Source organism: Fusarium oxysporum, chromosome 5 (genome assembly GCF_000149955.1).
Source record: "Fusarium oxysporum f. sp. lycopersici 4287 chromosome 5, whole genome shotgun sequence".
NCBI classification, from domain to species: Eukaryota; Fungi; Ascomycota; class Sordariomycetes; order Hypocreales; family Nectriaceae; genus Fusarium; species Fusarium oxysporum.
Window position 1 is genome coordinate 3,033,980 of NC_030990.1, and position 19,883 is coordinate 3,053,862.

The window sequence follows — 19,883 nt, forward strand, 5'->3', positions numbered from 1 at the left end:
CGGGACCCAGATTCATCGTATATAGAGCAGCTCATCACGTATTGGGGATAGCGCAGATGTTTTACTGTCTCCTCTTTCGTGAGATTGGCACCTTCAATGAGAAGCTGAACGATTGGCGGCGGATCGATTACTCTCCGGTCTCTCTCCCCGAATCCGCATGATCGAGCCGCAATTGGTTGCTGCCGTATCTGGAGCCTAAAGCGAACATCGCCTGAGCGATTGTTCGCGCTCATCCTACCGCCACTTCCCTCGCCAGTGGTAAGAATATCGGGTATCTTCATATGATCAGGCCTCGGTTCAGTTGGAGATACCATAGGACTATTCGAATGAGGCGGCCCACCATTGGTTGTAGCAGCCGGATTGAAGTGATACTCTGTAAAGGGAGGAACGGCACACATATCGATTGATGGTCTATGCTGGCCATGTACGAAGGCGGGCGGTTGATCCTCTGACACCGAGTGCAGTCTCGGCGCATATACTGGATGGTGGCCTTGCACGTGGTCCAGCATTTCGCTATTCCGTAGACGTAAGGTAGATGGAGCTTGCGGTGGACGGGCTTGCTGTCCAGCTGTAGGATCAGTAGCATATAGCCCAGGTGGTGGATGAAGAGGATGATGAGGTTGGTTTTGAGGCACAGAGCCCGGCATCTCATTCAGTTGGTAAACATGGCCAGTTCGCGGGTGTTGATGATGCTGCAGCTGTGAAGGACGACGATGATCGGGCCCTACGGTGAGTAGGCCCACCGGAGAATACAGGTGTTGGTCATAGTGAGAGCGAGCTGGACCCCGAGGAGGATGATGTGTGTCCGGTGCCCAATTCATTATTGTCGTCGGGTGTGGATGTGGCATGGCCTCCGGCATGGTCTGTGGCATCGCGTTCAGCCGCTGTGATGTTCGCGCGGCGGTCTCGACAGCTGTTAGAGACATGAACGTTGTGGAATATTCCGGTGCAGTCAGGAAGGACTACCATCAACATAGATGGATGGGAAAGAGAGACGCCAGTGTCGAGCTTATTAGTGGAGGATCAGTGGCGGCTTAGATCGGTTGCATCAACAGCTAACTTATACCCAGGTACTCAGTACAGAACCCTTTCGGTAGCGTCCAATAAGAGAATAGGATCAGCCAAGCCAAAGGGAAGAAAAGAGCGGGAAGGGCCCAATAGTCCACTACTTCCAGGGAGCCGGCTGTAAGACGGAATGCGGGCGGTTCCACTGACCAGATAGACGATGGGGGGAGTGGATGAAGGCTGGTGTAGTCAAAGGCGTGTAGCCTCAATGGACTCCTAGCGGTCTGAAAGGACGCTATTGACTCAGATCGATTAAAGCCTTTCTTTGGATGAGACTAGCAGGCTGGCCAACGGCCGGGGGTAGCGGGAGAATCTCGGCCAAGCCCACAACAATGTCCGGGTTGAAGACAGAGGTAGCAAAGGAAATACAGGCTCATATGCAGTAAAAGACTTGGAGGAAGAGGGCTGTAGAATGAGAGGCCGTGGGCAGCCGTATTTCTGCTGTGTATTGATGGAAAACGTAAGGGATGTGGGCGAGCTCGCAGCCACACCCACAAAGAAGCCGGATTTGGTCTCTGCTAAGCCTGGTTCTAACGGGGAATATGACGGCTCTAGAGAACGCGAGACTTTGCGTGAGGGAAAAGGATAGCAACGCTATCGTGCGGGTGAATAAATATAGGTCAGAACGCGAGGGTATAGAGCTGTTTAGCGTCACAATGCAAACACCATGCCTATGGAATAGAAAACAAGGACCCGGAGGTGAAGTAGCTGAAGGGACGACGACCCTAAGCGTAAAGCCGTTCCAGCCTCAGTCGAGAGCGGAATAAAATGGTTCGAGTCCAAAGGTTTCAGACGGCTGAGGCAAAAGTCAAAACGAAGGAAACTCCCAAGCACTGGAGAACCAGGAAGCAACCAATATTCCCGCCTGTGTATTGTTGGCGGAGGACCAATGGCAGAAGAGATATTGTTGAGCTTTGAGAGGCAATAAATCGGAAAAAACTGAAACGAAAGCCACCCAGCAGTATGTATGCCTTGTAAGATCAAACCCAAAATCGTCGATTTCGACAATTGCCAAATGCGGATGTCAGAAAACAAAAGGGCTGACCGGTGGCAGTTGAAGATATAGTACAAAATGAGACCTCGCAAGCACAAGTTCTCAGGTGATGGCAAGAAAAGCTAGAGATTATTGAGTATGACAGGGGGAGGTGGGATTATTAATAAATATTTGCCATTGCCTGGCCTACCAACAGACATGAAAAAGTCTTGGGCATAAAAACCAAAAAGCACCCATTAGCACTCGCCTCCCGCTACCTGGCCTCGGATCACAGCCAATACTAGGCACGAGGTGCAAATGGAGCACCCATGGTCAGGTAAAGTATGTAATAAGAAAAAATTGCGTCGTTAAATGCAGTAAAAGCAACTAGGTAGGTCGGCATGTAGGTGAGTGAGTTGAGCGGATGGATGCTTGCAAGGGAATTTTGACCCGCCATGCGGCCGCAGATAGAGGCCTGCATGTTACGTACCAAGCACTCGCGCATCTACAAGTATTAAAAGAGGCCTAAAAAGCACGGGGCTTATGCAAATCACCAAGTATCGGCCGGGGAAACAGATCGGTATCGAGGGCATGACTTGGTGTATAGATACTCTGGACTCTCCTGTCCACTGCGTTGTCGTAGTTGTGGTCGCGCAAACGTTCTCTGTCATAGGCCATCTTTGAAATCATTGTATTTATGAACTCTCAAGCTACTCGATCTTGAGTGCACGCTAACAAATGCAGCCTCCGCCAGCAAAGTGCCAGTCTGGGATCTTGGCTCTCAAGCGGGCATCGCACGCCAGCTCATGATGGGTATATGTGGACCTTGAGTGGGTCGATCATCGAAGCATTGCATTCCCTGTAGGGCAGCAGAAACACACAGGGGGATGGAGATCAGTGGATGGAAATATCGTGAATCGCATCCCTTAGTTTGGTTTGCTAACCTCAGGTAGCTTAAAGGATGTTCCAGGGCTGAATCTGGCTGGCTAAAGGCACCCACGGGGACAAGATGTCAACAAGATCGATTTAGGTCTGTGCCCTTCCCAAGCTCGGGTAAGCTACCTAATACCTTACTTGGATCGAAGAAACCGAATAAAGAAAGTCAGAAGGGAGATCGGCAAGTTGCATCTTATCGAGGAATCTCAACCATGCTTGTTAGACTCTTTAATGTCTAATTAAGGTAAATACCTAGCATCTCTTCCCTTAGCCAGCAACCTGTCAACTGTCACCCGTCCACACCAGCAGTCAAAGACTGGAGTCGTTGATTACATCTATCTTGAGTTTTAGTATCCGTGCCGTTGAGCTTCTTACTTACAAACCTCTTTCCTTCTGCTATCAAAGTGATGAAGCAGGCTCTCGGCTCTTCTGGCGACGTCTATGTCGAATACCGACCATTTGTATCCCGTTCAGCATTTCGAAAGGTAACGAGTCAACATGCTGGCCAGGTCAAATTGCTTTTTAATCTTTGAGTGCATGGACTTGAACTGAGTTTCAGCGCCACCGCGCTTCGTCAGGCTTTGTTGAGATCATGGTAACAACCCAGGCTGGCTTCCCTTGTACTGCGTTCCGTACCGTTTCTTCAACGGGAATAACTTTCATTGGCCTCTTCGACGGGAGCTCCCCCGGAGGTCTCTTATTCGTGGCAGTCATTCACTTCTGGTATGTACATAAGCTGAGTTCGACGCTGTATTTGTAGCGCAGATATGTGCGTCGACATGCAGTATAACAACCTGGGCGCCTTGAGCAGAAATCTCAAGCTATTTTAACATTGCTGACAAGTTTCTCTGCAGGGACGATATTGTTACATTGAACTAAGCCTGCTGACTGCACATGCATATCCGGAACTAGGTTCTCGCCCTCCCCGCAACGAGGCATGCATGTCGTCTGAGTGGCGAGAGCCAAACCTGTGAAATTACTACATACGAGCATTCTATCAGCACTCACCGATCCAAGATGCCAACACAATCGCCTCCACTCCTCAAGTTAGACGTGGGGCTAAAGGTTCCTTTCTCCCTTTGAAGTACAACGCTCATCGTCATTGGCCATCAAAAACTATAACCTCAAAATGAAAACCGGCAACTTACCTCCGCCTCCTCCCCAATGGCTTCCATCATGTTAGAAACACATATCGGTGATGTACAGTGATAGGTATCGTCTGCTCGATCCATGGATATGGTGCTCCACGGACCCGGAGCGTGGGCAAACAAGCAAGCTAGGACGCGTCTGGTAATTCGTCATTTCCACGCCATTCAGCTTTGAACTTTCAATCCTGCTGGCTACATTTCGGTCACAGCATGATGCACAATATTATTCGTTGAGATACGCGAACCAAGACGCCATCTCCGTGGCTACAGGCTAGCAGACTCTTTTGTACGGACACGGGCTCGGACCTTCAACCAAGTCTTCGACACACAACAGACCTAAACAATCAGATTGAAAAATTGACAAGTCGTTGTGAGCTTAATTGACCACCCTGCAGCTTGTCCGTCAGAGCTAGCCTGCGATTGGCTCCTACGCTTGAAGGGGAATGCACCTCGTTGGTGATAGCACATCATGAGCACCAAGAAATCCTGCTATCTGGGCTTGTTTCATAATGGCATATCACCCACGAAACGGCTCAATGATAGAGCATTGAGGAATGGTTTCCTTGTTCTTCTTCTGTATGTTGGGAAATGACCGTCCGTTCTCGTTATATACCCAGATATTATTGGCAGGGCCGCACGTCATACATCTCAACATTCAGACATTCAACAGTAAACACCATATTTTAACTGAAGTACATGCCAAGACGACACCATATGTTATTGAAGCGTCGTCTTTTCTTGCATGCATGCGTGCACATCCAGTTCCATGGCCTTGGAACAGTTTCACATTAACACCATCCCCTTACTGCGGCTTACCATCAAGCTTGGCTACGTTCCACAACAGCTTGAAGACGAGCTCTAATCCAATAAAGTCGGCCAGTGACCGTGCTAGTCTCTACTGCACTTCACATGCATGTTTGGGCTTTATCAGCGAACAAGAGACTGATAGCCATTGCTATAAGACCTCCTCTACCCAGCATTGATGGTGCTCGCTTACAGCTTGGTCTGGCACCTTCCCAAATGATCTGATGAACCCTTTAAGATCTATCCATTCAAAAACTGAAACGAAATAACTGCTTCATTATAGTTAGCTTGACAACAAACCCCTTACCATGAGAGGTGGTGCTGAGTTATCCCCCTTGGATCACCAACACTATTACTTTGTTAGCTTCCATATTCGTTTGCAATATCTCAATTGTGATTTTAGGTTATCATGTACTGGGAAAAGATATCTCGGCCGCTACCTTGTAAAAATCGTCGTAAGATCTGGCCGACCCTTTGCAAGATGAGATAGTTCAGCCGTCAGCGCTAGGAGTTGGCCAGCTACTTGTCCAGTTTGTTGTATGCAACATTAGGCTGGACGGAGGAGCAGATCTGATTGCGTGTGAACGCCCATGTGTAGCTTATGGCTTCGCACGTCCACAACCGAGCCCGGTTGAATAGCGAGGGGAAGTGATCAAGATACAAAAATGAGGCATGATAGGGCATCTTGGGTCTCTATTCCATCTGCATATGTCTGTTCCATCTGCCTATATTCCTCTAAGTTGTTCACTGAGCTTCGTACATCTAACAAAACGTGCTCAATATACTGACCATTAGCAGCAGGGTGCTCAGTCCTCGTGGTTCCTCTAAGTAATACACAGATACCATGTCCCACCGTCTCCCATTTGGAGTCCGTCACGCTTTTGAAGTTCTCCGATCTATCATGTCCCAAACCCGCTCATCCATTGAACCCAGGAGAAAAAAACAATAAACCCACTATGCCCAACCAGAATGCCGCTGTGAAGAAACTCCAGGCTGTGCTCGCTATTCCAAATCAACCCCTTCCAAAAAACCAAGTAAAAAAGTGCCAAGTCAGCTTTGGCAGAAAACGAGTAAACTATTTATGTAACCTCGTAATATGATATTATAGCATGTTGTGTTGCATGCCGGTCTGCTTCCATGCCTGCAGGCTGGGAGGTTGAATCGGTTCAACAAACAAAAGGACAGAAGTTGGTAAGGGTATCAAGTCATGAAGATATGCGAAGTGCATCGTATCAGAAGAGAAAATACAAACCCCGCATATGGATCTGTAGTCATAACATATTAAAATAGTAATAGTCGAAAATTGAGAAGAAGTGAAGGAAGTATAGCTGAGGTGGTGCTGTTCAGGGTCGATATTCTATAACACAGCATTGACTAGTGCTGCACTGCCGAGGGCAAGTACTAAGCCAACCCATGACGGGGCAAATATATGCGCCAGGTTGGTCTCTTCTGGAGGCAAAGTGCTATTGACAAAATCTGGGCCACAGAGAGTGTTCACTTGTCGAGCTGCGCTTTCGTAGGTGAGTGCCACAGGTTGAGAACGGTCTTCAGCGGCTGCGTGGAAGATGTTCATAGTTTCTTGTATGCACCAGCTGCATGAGGGGTTGGTGCTACCAGGCAATGTAAGGTTATACGGTAGGTAGTAGAAGTAGGCGTTGGCGGCGGTCGTGGTATTTGTGACAGCATTGGCGTAACAATACATATCATCCTCGGGTGTTTGAAGACAGGTAGCCTTGTACATCATCTCGTAGGCCTTCATGCCATAAAGGAACTGCTTGACGATAGTGTTGCCCGATTCCCATTCTTGCTTGCAGTTCTCTGATGCAGTGAGGTTGCGCGCTGCAGCATCGAAGAAGTCAGTGCAGTACGTGACGTTTGCAGCACATGTTGCATCGAGTACTCGGACTATGCTCAAGAGCTGCTTCTGAGCTTCAAAGAAGCCACGGGACGTCTGGGATTTCGTCAATATTTATGACCTGCCTGCCATCCATTGACTGGAACTTACCTGGAGCATCATAGAGAGGGGGTAGCAAGTTTCGTAAGAAGGGTCGGAAAGGATTCCATTCAGAAACGCGGGGCAGTTACTATCTGATGTGGTCGAAAGCTCGGCTGACAAATTTCCATCAAAAGCTTCAGGTAAAGGTGTGTTTGTCGCAGCAGCAGTCTTTGCAGCACGTTGAATGGTGACAGTTGTTGCCTTGGATTTGCCCTCGGTTTTGGAAGGGGTTTCCTTGTTGACGATTTCCTTGACTTCATCTTCATCCTTGCGTCGGTGTAGCTCATATCTGTTGATCGTAAGTGCATGGTGTCGTCGATGTCGGAGTGAAGATGATGATGTCTCAGTACCCGCTAGGACTGTAGAAGTAAGACATGCTAAGAGTAGGAGAAATGATAATGCTATTCGCAAGCGGGGCGCGCGGTAGCTGGTGGAGTTCGGCCTACTGCAAGTCGTTGTTGAGGCAGACCACGATGATGAAGCCATGGCAACGAGCGACGAGGCGAAAGACGCCAAAGATGTATTAAATCGTATTCCAAGTATGTGCAGCAATCGAATTGATGGCGATGTGTACCAGCTTTAAGTGGATTGGCAGCACAGACAATCACAAGATTGAATGAATGTGTTTCACCACGATGGGCCCAATTTGACACGATAAAAGGTGGTGGTAGGTCAGTATTGGATAGTGCAGCACACACTGAAGCGATAGTTGTAGCGGTAGTGAGTCAATCGATTGGTGCCGAATGCCAATATTTAACAATTTCTCGGTGCAGGATCTTTATTGTTGTCGTTGCATGGCGCAATTTGCAAGGTTCCAAGTCGGATGACACTTCCGATGAGTGGGAAGTCAATTGATAAATGAGAATCGTTCGCGGGGGTCCTCTTGCAGCCTCGATGGTCGAGAATGAGTGTAATGCGGTGCGTGATATACCAAATGCGAGATGGGATTGGTTGCCAGGGGGGAGATGAGATGGCCGTAGAATTGCTACTGGGTGTTCGAGACTTGCACAAATCTGGTAGCGGTCGATGTGGCCAAGAAGTGCTTATTAAAAAGAAACAGGATGTTAAGAAAGAACGAGTGACTGTATATTGCAGTTGCAGTTGGAGCTGAAGTTGAGTCTGGGGTTGAAAATGATCGTCGTGAGTAGGTCGAAAAGGAGTGATGGAGTTGGCGAGCACAGATGGAAAGTTAACGAATGAATGGCGGGTCGAGAAACGAGTGATCGACGGCGGCTCTAACAGCACCTGAAGTAGAGGGAGGTCTGTAACTCAACGGCTGCGCAAGCAAAAAGAAAACGAAGGAAAGGAAGAGGGCGCCCACCAGTTGATTAGAGATGCCAGTATAGAATTCTAAGTGGATATCACGGGAAATGGGAGTCAGTGATGCCGGACAAGAAAGCAACAACCCCTACAAGGACAGCCAAGTTGACTCTAGCGGGCCAAGTCGGAGGGGAGACAAACGATTCCAGCCCAGGCCCTGCCTTGCTTTTGATGCTTGTCAATTTTGACCAGGATCGAGCAGGCATCAATGAATCAATCAAATTCAAGAGCAGAGAGGCCCATGGCTTGAACCCAGGAAATAGCAAGGATAATTAAACCCTCCTTCGAGGCTTGCAGTAGTGTCTGTTAGCGCGACGGTTTATTGACTGGGCCTGATGCAGCGTGCTGTACCGTATCACCTAGAGTGTAAGGTGTGTACTGTAACTGGACAATAATGCGAAGTTTACACAAAATGAATGAGAGAGATTGTTAAAAGAATGCTAGCAGCACGGTGATGCGGTTTAGGAGGGTATAGTGAAAAGTCTGCTAATAATCCATCACCCATCTCCATGTACTGCCACCCACTCCGATAACTCTCTCCTGATACACAGACAAACCACAAAACATCAATTGTAGAAGAAGAGAAACCTCCTTCAGCGCCTTACGCGTCCATATTCACATTCTTTGGTTACTAGGGTTCAATTCTGTTTCAAGCCGGCCCGCTTACTACCGGCATCCTAGAGGGAACCTCCATTCTCCGAACGGTATTGCATGCACACGTACGGATACAACACTTTCATATTCTCCGGGTTACACGATTGACTGTTCGCAAGCCAAAATGCATGTTCCCACACCACATGTATTCCCAGGTCGAAACGGACATCGAGCTGAAGACGGCAAGGCTTAGGAACAGGCGACTAGAAAAGGGGAGGGTCAAATCTCGCTTCCCCATAACGGACCAGCCACCATTACCATGGATCCAGCCACGACAAGGCAAAAAATAGCATCTACAACCGATTTCTAGCGTAGGTAGGATCGCTTCAGGGCATCACCTCATTCCAAGGTTTATTGGTGGGTGGAGGGTGCTGGGTGGGTGCTGCGGAGGGACTATCCGTTCCCGATCAGGTCTGTCAGTTGAAGTTCAGTTCGTGCATGCACACGACTGAAGACTTCCAAGATTGTTCATTCATTCTCACCGTTTCGTTTCATTCCGGTCGTAATGTTTCGTTTCTTCAACTGAGATGGCACTCGTCAGCTTCAGGCCAGTGCCGGAATGGTTCTCTCCGCTGACGGTTACTCAGGTGATGTTGATTTAATCAGCGATTCTCTGCCACCACTGTGCCTGCTCCCAGGTTCTCAAGCTAAGACAGGCCCCTGAGCGATAAAAAGACTCAGGTGAGTTGATTATAACTTGGTAGGCCTTTAGGCTAGAGATTTTTTGGCACCCTGACTGCTTGATTAACGGTCGGAAGTCTTCTTACTCCCTGAGACCAAGTTGAACTCTTCTAGCGTCCTCTCAATCTCCACCGAGACCCGATAGAGCTTCTCGCGTACCTTGCATGGTTTCCGCAACGCCTAAAGTAATTTCCTTGGCTTCTTAGCTCTCTCCAATGAAAAGCTTTGCTCCCCTGCCAAGGAGTCCCTGCCCTAGCTAAACTCTAGCCTCTGATGCGATGCGAGATGTGTTACGTCCCGATCATCAAGCGACTCTCAAAAATGAATAACGCGATTCATTGGTAGCTTGTCTAACTATAACAGAGATAACTTCCATCCAACAATTCGTGCTTCGCCCCAAGACAATATCGAGTTTTCTCATTCCCGCATTCTCAGCCGTTGGCTACCGTGCAATGTCTAAAGTTTAGCAGAGACATTGATTGTCTCAAACAGTCGGGGACCCATCAATCACCACATTCACCGCTACCCCCGTCGGACCGTTCGTTTGGCCATAAACGTAAACGAGTGACTGATTCTTTGTGGCCGCGTCTGCCGCTAACAATGTTAGATACCATAGGTAGGTGAAGAATGCCGTTATCCGCTGTTTGTACCCGTCAGCCATCATCGTCTTCCAGAACTCCCAGTATGGTTCGTCCAGCTGTCATGTTCGAGACCCGTTTTCATTTCCTGTTATTCCTCCCTGTCTTGGATGTACTGTTGCACACGATAGCCATGCGGCGGCACTCCGATTGCCCCTCGAGGGGAGGCAATAAGACATAGGATATCGATCCTAAATTATAAAAATACTCAGGTAAATTACTTAGATCTTAGGAGGCTCCTTGATGAGTTTATTCTCAAAGTCTGAGGTTTTTCTTGCTTCCTGAGGCCCCCGTGTCTAACCACTAATGGAGATAATGCATTAATGCACGACACATTCACAGTCCGCATGTCAGTGGTATGGCATTGGAATGTTTGAAGAGAGTTGATTGATCAGATGGTATACATCAGAAATATTACAAACAATAATGAGAAAATATCCTCCTTTCTTCAAGAGAGGGATGTCCCTGCTAATAACAGATCGCCCAAACGCCAATACAATGCAGAAAAATTCTTCGCTACGACTGCTTCTCGAGGCTCTGTAAGTTAACCAACTCAGCGTAACGTCCTTTCTTCTTCATCAACTCCGTATGTGTTCCTTGCTCAACGATACGACCTTGGTCAAAAACGTAAATGACATCGGCCTTTTGAATAGTGCTAAGACGATGGGCAACAGCTATGGTAGTTCGGCCCTTAGCCGCCTTGTCCAACGCTGCCTGTACCACATGTTCCGACTCAGAGTCTAGAGCCGATGTCGCTTCATCAAGGAGCAAGATCTTAGGATCTCGGATTAAAGCTCTTGCAATAGCAATACGTTGCTTCTGCCCACCAGACAGCAACGCACCCTTGCTACCAACAATGGTGTTGAAGCCATCGGGGAGTGAGATAATGAAGTCGTATATATTAGCCTCGCGACAGGCAAATTCGACATCCTTATCGGAGACGTCCTCGCGTGCGGTACCTAAAAGGATGTTTTCCTTGATGGTTCCTTGGTAAAGTGTAGGCTCCTGACTGACAAGTGCAATGTGCGATCTATAGTCGTTTATATTCAGCGTACTGATTTCGTGCCCATCGATGAACACACCGCCAGAAAGGGGATCGTAGAATCGTTCTAAAAGTGCAATGGTAGTAGACTTTCCGCAGCCTGATGCGCCCACAAGGGCAATATACTGTCCAGGTCTTACGACAAGATTCAGCCCACGCAGAACAGGTTGCTCGGGTCTCGTAGGATAACGGAAGTGAACATCACGGAATTCGAGAGTGCCCTCTACCTGAGACAACCGCTCTCCAGTATCTGACCAAGTGTCAACCACGGGCTGTCTATCAAACAACTTTTTGAGTTCTCCGGCAGCGTGGTGCGCTTTACCCATGTCAGGAGCGAAGGAGAAGATTGTACCTGTCAATTTGTAATTGGTTAGCTGTGTTGAACTTGAATGGCGTATGGGGCTAGATTCCTCAGATAGCTGGGTTGAATCTGTATAGGGGCAGATTCATCAGGTAGCTGAGTTGAATCTTCATTGATACGCACCGGCTGATTGGGCGCCGAAAATGATCGCCATAAAGCAGAGAAAGAATTGGAACATGCTCAACTCGAACTTCGCTATGAGGGTACCGCCATAATAGAAGCCGACTGCGAAGCATGCGAAAAGGAGGGACTGCAAAGCGGCGTACAGCGTTGAGGACTTGAGGACCGAGATTAAACTCTTGCGTTGCTGTACGGCAAGAGAATCTCTGTAGGTTTTTAAGACATCTTCTTCCCTCGTCAGTGAGGCGACGGTTCGGATGGCGGATATTGCCTCGGAGGCAAACCCGGCAGAGCTGTCATAGGCAGCCTTAGCGCGGTGCTGAAATTTCGCGAGGATCCAGAAGCGGAAAAAGCCACATCCCAAGAGGACGGGGATCAATGAGATACACACGAGTGAAAGCTTCCACTGAATTGCTAGGGATAGAACAATGGCAGCGATGAGTGTCGTGCCAACCATTAACAGCGTGCCCAGAGTCACGCCACTCAGTCCAGCAACGTGAGTTGTTTCAGTCGAAAGAAATGAAGTGAGTGCTCCTGCAGTGTTCTCATCGCGGTCAAAGAAGGCAACATCTTGACGAAGCATGGCTCGGAAAGCTCGGTCTCGTACTCTGTGGACTAGTCGCTCAGAACATTTCGCAAACAAGACACCCTGAATAATGAATGCAAACAACTGAACAAAGGCGAGCATGAGATACATAGCGCTCCAGAAATCAGAATCTTTCTTGATTTGGTGACGGTTCTGGTCTGTTACAGGCACTGACAGAGTCGTGATCTGCTTAGCAAAGAAAACTGGAACAGAATTAGCCATGATGAGTTACTCGAAAAAGATAGTTAGAACGTGTACCAGCTTGAGTAGGATTGCCTCCTCCACATATAGCGGAGAATATGAGTCCCGTAATCATAAATCCCCATTCCCTTTTGTTGAAAGACGCGATGAGTTTGATAAGTATCCACAAGCCATACTTTTGTTCGGCCTCGGCTTTGCGACCTTGAAGAGCCAGACTCGATGCGGATTTTGTGGTGCTTGTGCGGTCCAGCCTGGCTGCGATGTCATCGTTAGGGTCAGCGATAATTGCAGCCTGTTTCTCGCTCGTCATCTTCCGCATAAGTGATACCTCCTTCTCATCAATAGCAGCTTGCTCCTCAGGGGTCATCGTCTCAGCAGCGGCAATTTTCTGTGCCGAAACGAGCTTTGAATATGGACCCTTGTTCTCTAGAAGTTCGTTGTGAGTACCCTGTTCGACAATACGACCGTTGGACATCACAACGATGTTGTGGGCATCCCTAATAGTTGAAAGGCGATGAGCAATGGTGATGGTTGTGCGACCCTCGGAAGCGTTCTCAAGCGCAGCTTGCACAACACCCTCCGACTTGGTATCGAGAGCACTTGTTGCTTCGTCGAGGAGGAGAACTGGAACCATGTTAGTTCAAGAAATGCGGACGACACAAAGAGGGGGGGATAAACTTTAAGTCTCTTGGACTTTAGTTCAAGATCTCAAGTTTTATCTCCCGTCGGTATACTTACTCTTGGGATCAGAAACGATGGCACGAGCGATAGCAATACGCTGCTTCTGGCCACCTGAGAGGAGAAATCCTCGTTCTCCAACGTTGGTTTCGTATTTTTCGGGAAGGGAAGAAACAAAGTCATGCGCGTTTGCCTTCTTGGCTGCTTCAATAACCAGCTCACGCTGTTTTTCCTCGCTCGCCTCTTCATGCTTGGTGCCGATCAAACCGTGACGAATGTTGTTAAAGATAGTAGTGCCAAAGAGTGTAGGTTCCTGGCTGACAAGAGCCATTTGCTGTCGTAGCCATCGGAGATTAAGCTTTGAGATATCGTGCCCATCCAGGTAAACTGTGCCTTGCACAGGATCGTAGAACCGTTCAACCAAGCCCACAATCGTCGATTTGCCCGAGCCTGAGGCCCCAACAAGAGCCGTCACCTTGCCGGCCGGGATTTCGAGACTCACATCATCCATAACCGTGACTTCCGGGCGAGACGGGTAGATGTGTTTGATTTTCGAGAGCCGGATAGAGCCCTGAATATTCTCGAGCTTCTCGCCCTCATTGCTAGAGGAATCGAGGGGAGAAACACGATCGATTGTATTGAAGATCTTGGCAGCAGCAGCAACTGCATTCGTAAAAGCCTGCGAATAATATTAGCTTCCAAATAGTACATAGGTGGTATATATCCAAAGACGCAAACTGCCGACAGCAAAGGCCGCAAATAAGAGCTAGGGGGCTGGGGAGAGCTGGGAGGAACATACCTGAATGTTAGGGGCAACGTTGCCTAGGTTAAAGGCTCCAATCATCACGGCCATGAGGATAGTAAGGATGTTAGAAAGTGAAGTTTCACCATCTACAAGCATCTTGCTACCTTGCCAAAAGGCCAGACCATAGTTGAGGTACAGGACCAGCATCATGCCTGAATTGATTAGAGATTTATTCTGTACAAGGTACTTGAAAATTTGAGGATTTGGTGGAAGATGGCTGGATTGTGGTGGAAGCCATTCGCATGCATCTTCAACACCCTGGAGAAACACATACCTGCAATCATACAAGCGACAGCGCCTTTGACACGGAACCCAAAGTATTCCGCATTCTTGAGATGGGCGTCATATTGCCTGGCAAGGCGTTCCTGCGTCCCGAATGCGACAGCGTTTCGAATAGAACTGATGACCTCGTCTGCAAGACTTCCTCCATGAGCATAGGCTTCAAGACTTTGTCGATTATATTTTAATATGAAGGACGAACCACCGCCCATGTTGATCAGGAGAGCAATGACGGTGGAAAAAAGGATCAGGGTCAGTTTCCAGTACTTGATGAAACCGATGATGAAGGCCGAGACGAATGTAGCCACAGCTGCAAGAGTGAGAGACACCTTCTCCGAGATGCCATCTTGGATGAGATTCGTGTCGGACGTAATTCTTGTGACCACTTCGCCTGCGCCAATTTGATCGAAGAAACCGATGTTTTGTCTTAAGCAGCTTTCAAGGTAATGAGACCTAATCTTTCCAGCGATGTGCTCTCCGGTCCAAATAAACCCAACAGTCGAAATGTATACGACAATGAATTCGCCAATGCCTAAATAGACAAAGTACAAAACGAATTCCACCAATTTGTCGTTGAAGGCACTGCTTGTCAAGGTACGATTCACAAAAAAGTCTTGGAAAACGCCTTGAAGATTTCCGAAGACAACGGTCATAAGAGGAAGCGCCGCGCCGCCGGCAATGGCGCAAAGACCAGAAACTAGAATAATTAAGATGTCGTTGCGGGAGGCATATCTGTATAGTACAGCCACGCCCTGCTTGACTTCGGGGCTAACCACTTGGCGTCGCAATACCTCGGCTTCGTCAGGCGGCAAGTGTCTATAGTGATCCTCGATATTTTCTGCTTTGGGGGGCACAACGACTGCTGAATCGGCCTTTGTCAGGTCCAGCTTTTCGTTGTTGGGGTCGCTCGAAGATTTCATGTGTGGGCGAACTGCATCTTTGTCGGTTGAACCACTCCCGCTGTGGCTTGACGACGATGGTCGCGAGGGATCGCTGCTACTTGTTGCAGCGGCTGTCTTTTCCGAAATTTCGGTCATGGTGATAATGTGGCTCTTGGAGAACCAGCCCGTATAGTGAGTGGTCAAGAAGAGTAGGTGTACAGTAAGTTAGTGGCGGGGTGAAGAAACACCCTTGGATAAAAAGGAAACACCAGTAGGTGTTGAGTTGATATGGTTGTCGTCGAGATTAGCGAATCATGCGTATTGAGTGTTCATATATTTTCGCATAGAGAGTTGAAGTCGAATGCGCTGCAGTACGGGCAACGATGGGGCCCAAGGTGAGCGAGCAGTCTCCTGTCTGTACGGACTGTGTTGGTGATAAGCAGCTGGCGAGGGGCCTGTTTTATTTCGCGATCGAGAACACAAGAAAATGCGACTCGAGATGAATGGACAATTTATTTAAATAACTGAGCTTGGGCAACACATCCACACACCCTCGCTCCATCTGTTGGACTGGCTTAGCGTACCTTGCTGTCGGCCTGCGGGACACAAAAAGGCACCGGGAATAGACAACCTAGCAGTGGTCAGAGGTCGATTACGCTTCGTTTCCCTTTTCAGCTAAAAGAATGTCTAATCCGCTAATCATTCATTGGCGACTCCAATACGGGGTTCTTGCAGATTGGGGCCTAGGGGAGAGTATCATTGGTGAAGAATGTTCCATTGTCACTTGTCACTCATGCTCAGGCGTATTCAAGACCCCGTAAGCCGGTTCAATACAGGGATCTCTGATCTGTGTGTGATCTCAGCATCCAATGTCTTGGGGAGTCAGAGATCCCCGTGGCGATGGAGACTGTACAATCCTCCCGGTCAAAAAGTTGCATATGTACCGATTGTTTGAGTCATCTCACCGTGTATATTGTCTTTGGCTGTCTGTCTCTAACTGTCTTGAATCATTGGATCTGCCCTCGGACTCCCGCAGTAGTCCGACAACCCGTAGTGGGTAATCCTACGGAGCGAAAATGCATCAATGCTTACTCGCACTCTTCGACTCCGGTTAGGTTGAAAAGAGAAGGCAAGGAATTATAGTCGTTCGTATCCGAATACTATTAGTGTTAAATTTATCATTATATGAATTCAATATTTCTCTACGATCTGGCTCTTTTGATATTTTTAAAGCCTTACTTGTAACTTGATGATTGTTCTATAAAATAAACATATTTCGTCGTCTATCTACCTTACTGTGACTCTTGGCTCCACATTCATATCTCCTGCCTTTTCCCGCCAGCCAACGATCAGACTATTCGTTGCAGAGAGCGGTTAGGTGACCGAGCTTCTGTGGAGCATTTCTGCGGCGTCGAAACGGTTGCTGCTTTCGGACAGCGCCCGGCTCGCTTCAATCTGCCACTATCGGTTCACTTTTATTACTCCAGGCTTCGGAGTCTTTAAAGACAGTCGAAACTGGAGCCGGGTAAATAAGAAGCACGGGACTTCGGCACGCTTCGTATTGTGTTATCCAACAAGAGTTCTTGGACGCAATAACCACTGGCACTCCACAAGCCTCGAGCGTCAGGTAAGCCATAGTCAGTGAGCACGAGCAACAGGTTCCAGAGTGATCTTGAATGTCCCAGCGCTGTACCACAGGGGGGCAAAGCATTGCAATACACAAGCCGTTGTGCATCAGATTCATGTCACCTCGATGAGGTATTGAGGTTCGAGTATGGTAGCACTTTGGTACACAGATGGATCTGTATGCTGCACAATAATGAGAAGAGCAATAACAATCTCGTTCAATAGCGAATGTGTTCTTCAGGAGAGTCGGGTAAACTTACAATCCTGTTGAATATTGGTGGTGGTCATCGGAGGTCGGTGAGTTCTTGACGCCGGTTCCCGATTGTCAGCATAGAATGAAGCTAGGAAGTAGTCGGTAGCTCCCGAGTCCGAATCCCGGTCATTAAACTTATTTTCGTATCCGTTACTGGTGTTAGTTGCTAATTCCGATAAAATCTAGATTGCGTGGCTTGTTGTGATGATGGGGCATAACCAACAGCTTCGCAATTCTCGCATTCGCGAAGATGGCTTGCTGCAACTCGGTAATGCCAATCAACTACAGAACAACTTCCTGTTGAAAGCACAGATAATGTGGAACGTGGGAACCGGCCTGGGCAGTGCACTTCATATTTTGTGCTCCATTCTTTGAAGTGAGTTTGCAAGTCACCAAATCACTATCGGTTTGTAAGGTCAGCCATGGCACCCTCAATGGTGATCATCTAGGAGGCTGAGTTGTTGGGAATTCTATCTGCATGAGGGTACAGAGTATTTTAAACCTCTACGTCCTGTGCAGGACTGACGTTAGACGTAGTCGAGCGAAGGATCTTGCATCCTAGGCCATGTGTTATCAGCATCCTTGCTCGGGGACTTGTGCCAGCGCAATGCATCCTGCTGCCGCTGTTATCAAATGAGATTTTTCCAACCTTGACTTCATAACTAGTAGGTGTTTCGAATTGACTTGTACACAACGACGGGTGCATTCGAGTTGACCCCATGGCCGTTCTATCGAGTGTTCTCAAGGGGTATTCGTGTGAGACGAAGCATGACAGTGCTTGTATTGTGCCGCTGTAACCATCAGGTTGATGACAACTCTAGAGGAGACAAGAAAACTAAAGACTTCAACCCTAAATGATAAAAATATTTACTTAAGTTAGCATAAAGTTGGGGGGCCTTTAGTCAGTTTATCTTCGACATCCTATCTCAAGGTCTAAGGTTTTCTTGCTTCCCAGGGCATCCAGAATAATATTTTTGTAATGCCTACCTAAGTTTAGGTGAGGTTCCACAGTTTCGCATAAAGGACTTGTTTCATGGTTATGGGGCGATAAACGAGGATGCTCCCTGCTAGAATCGCACCCACCCTGGAGCTGATGGTATGTGAAGTAGTTTCTTGCAGGACGCTGTTTACAGAGTGCAAATTGATTCGGTATTACAGTAATAGAGTAGATAGATATTTATCTAATTCTGAAATTTTAAAGATACAGAACTGAGGTTATAATCCCATAAAACCTGAACAATAACCCCAATTTTTGTCGAAGCTTGAAACCTGCATTATGCGGACCATGATCTCAAAGATGGAACAGTAGCACGACATGAATGACCTTTGAATTGAGTAGAGAAATATTGAATACTGGCTTACGATGCTATGATTGTATTGCTGTAGACGTTTTGCCGGTTTTGCCGCCGCTCGATATTGGATGTATGTCTCGAAGCCCTCACTCCGAGGACCAGTACTAGATGAAGCAGATGTGATTTACCGTAATGGACTTTGTGCATTATTACTATGCAGAACGCAACAGAAAACGTATTACTTAATGGTCTTCTATTTTACTCGACACTGCCTTTATGTTGCTATAACCGGAGTCCTCTCGAACAAATGATGCTTACCCGGGGCTTCGATTAGGACAAATTGGATGTCATGATGGCAACCTTGTAGGTTCAGGTCAGCGAGAGAATGGAGTACACTAGACTCATGAGAACAAAAATGTATTGCTATCCCCAGGAAGCCAGGGCTCTCTATAGCTGTCAATAACGAGTTTGGCCATCCTTGCTCCCATGACAGCTACTTCAAGCCTTAGGCAACAATCGTCTATTCGTCTTTTCATTGGATGCTACCAGAGACTCTGAACAAATCATCAGAGCTTACTACAACGATCGCCACATCATCTCATTCAAGCCCATCTTTAGACTTCTTATCGCCACGGCACGTGTCCAACTTAACACGTCTCCTTCTGTCCAAGATAAAACTAAACTCCCATCACTTCCAAAACCTCACCATACTCGCCATACCAGAATCTCGCGATAAGCATACGGGCACAGGCTCGCACACAGAGTTCGTATAGTCGACCCTATAGCGTCATAGCCCCCAAAACATCATGATACCTGGCTCTCTCGCCTGGCTACTTGCACTGCCGGCTTTTGCGCTGGCTGCCCGCCCCAAGGATGCCATCAAGCTTTCCGATGTGCGATCTCTCACCCTCCGCGGTAATGGAGCCATGACGAATCATCGCCGTGTTGGCGCTATCCCCCAACTGCGCTGTGTCTCCAAGAAGGCGCTCTGTGAACTTTACGACATCGATGTGATGCGCTGCACCAATGAAGGCTCCGGCTGGGGTGATGAGGATATTCAATGGAGCTGTACTGCCTCGCTTCCAGAGGAGCTCAAGCTTGTCACGACGGATGTGATCTGTGAGGGTTATAACTCTCCCGACGACCCCTATGTTCTGAAGGGTAGTTGCGGTGTTGAATACAGAGTTGCCTTGACAAGGAAGGGCGAACGCCGTTATCCAAATATCGCCAACGGAGGATGGTTTAGTGACGGCAGAGGTGGTACTGACTGGGGGGCTCTACTCTTCACGATTATTTTCGTTGCTATTCTCGGCTGGATCATTTACTCAGCGTGTTACAGAGCACAAGAGGCTGGTGGCAACTCTAACCGACCACGACGCCGTCGCGACGGATGGTCCTCCGGAGGATGGGGTCCCGGATGGGGTCCTGACGGCGATGACCCTCCACCTCCATATCCCGGTTCTAAGCCTTCTTCGCAATCTGACACTTGGAGACCCGGGTTCTGGAGTGGTGCCGCAGGAGGAGCCGCAGCAGGATACTGGGCT

General features: G+C 48.1%; 5 protein-coding genes across 6 annotated transcripts in view; 1 reads left to right on the plus strand and 4 right to left on the minus strand.

Annotated features, from left to right (window-relative positions):
- Window positions 1–2,168, minus strand: part of FOXG_02050 (uncharacterized protein) — a 2,906-nt gene extending 738 nt beyond the window's left edge. Inside the window, exon 1 of the mRNA XM_018379276.1 lies at window positions 7–2,168. Within this exon, the coding sequence (XP_018235307.1) occupies window positions 7–926 (920 nt within the window). The 5' untranslated portion in view covers window positions 927–2,168. The remainder of the gene's footprint in view (window positions 1–6) is intronic.
- Window positions 2,169–5,506: 3,338 nt separating this feature from the next.
- Window positions 5,507–8,314, minus strand: FOXG_02051 (uncharacterized protein). Its single transcript, XM_018379277.1, has 2 exons — window positions 6,932–8,314; window positions 5,507–6,877 (listed from the first exon to the last, which is right to left on the minus strand). The coding sequence occupies exons 1-2, from the start codon at window positions 7,406–7,408 to the stop codon at window positions 6,284–6,286; spliced, it is 1,071 nt and encodes a 356-aa protein (XP_018235308.1). The 5' UTR covers window positions 7,409–8,314; the 3' UTR covers window positions 5,507–6,283.
- A 2,245-nt stretch (window positions 8,315–10,559) lies between these two features.
- On the minus strand, window positions 10,560–15,769 carry FOXG_02052 (ATP-binding cassette, subfamily B (MDR/TAP), member 1). 2 transcript variants are annotated; one of them, XM_018379278.1, is made up of 6 exons: window positions 14,283–15,769; window positions 14,003–14,160; window positions 13,264–13,882; window positions 12,583–13,149; window positions 11,742–12,527; window positions 10,560–11,609 (listed from the first exon to the last, which is right to left on the minus strand). In XM_018379278.1, exons 1-6 carry the CDS (start codon window positions 15,322–15,324, stop codon window positions 10,732–10,734), a joined length of 4,050 nt encoding a protein of 1,349 aa, XP_018235309.1. In that variant the 5' UTR covers window positions 15,325–15,769; the 3' UTR covers window positions 10,560–10,731. The 2 variants fall into 2 exon arrangements, with proteins under 2 accessions (XP_018235309.1, XP_018235310.1); XM_018379279.1 differs by having other exon boundaries at window positions 10,560–12,527.
- Window positions 15,770–17,543: 1,774 nt separating this feature from the next.
- Window positions 17,544–18,546, minus strand: FOXG_02053 (uncharacterized protein; the record flags this gene model as incomplete). The annotated part of the gene is made up of 3 exons (XM_018379280.1): window positions 17,544–17,864; window positions 18,131–18,170; window positions 18,410–18,546. 3 exons carry the CDS (start codon window positions 18,544–18,546, stop codon window positions 17,544–17,546), a joined length of 498 nt encoding a protein of 165 aa, XP_018235311.1.
- A 390-nt stretch (window positions 18,547–18,936) lies between these two features.
- The window catches only part of FOXG_02054 (uncharacterized protein), a gene marked incomplete at its 3' end in the record, with an annotated part of 1,506 nt that continues 559 nt past the window's right edge, over window positions 18,937–19,883 (plus strand). The window contains exon 1 of the mRNA XM_018379281.1: window positions 18,937–19,584. Within this exon, the coding sequence (XP_018235312.1) occupies window positions 19,146–19,584 (439 nt within the window). The 5' untranslated portion in view covers window positions 18,937–19,145. The remainder of the gene's footprint in view (window positions 19,585–19,883) is intronic.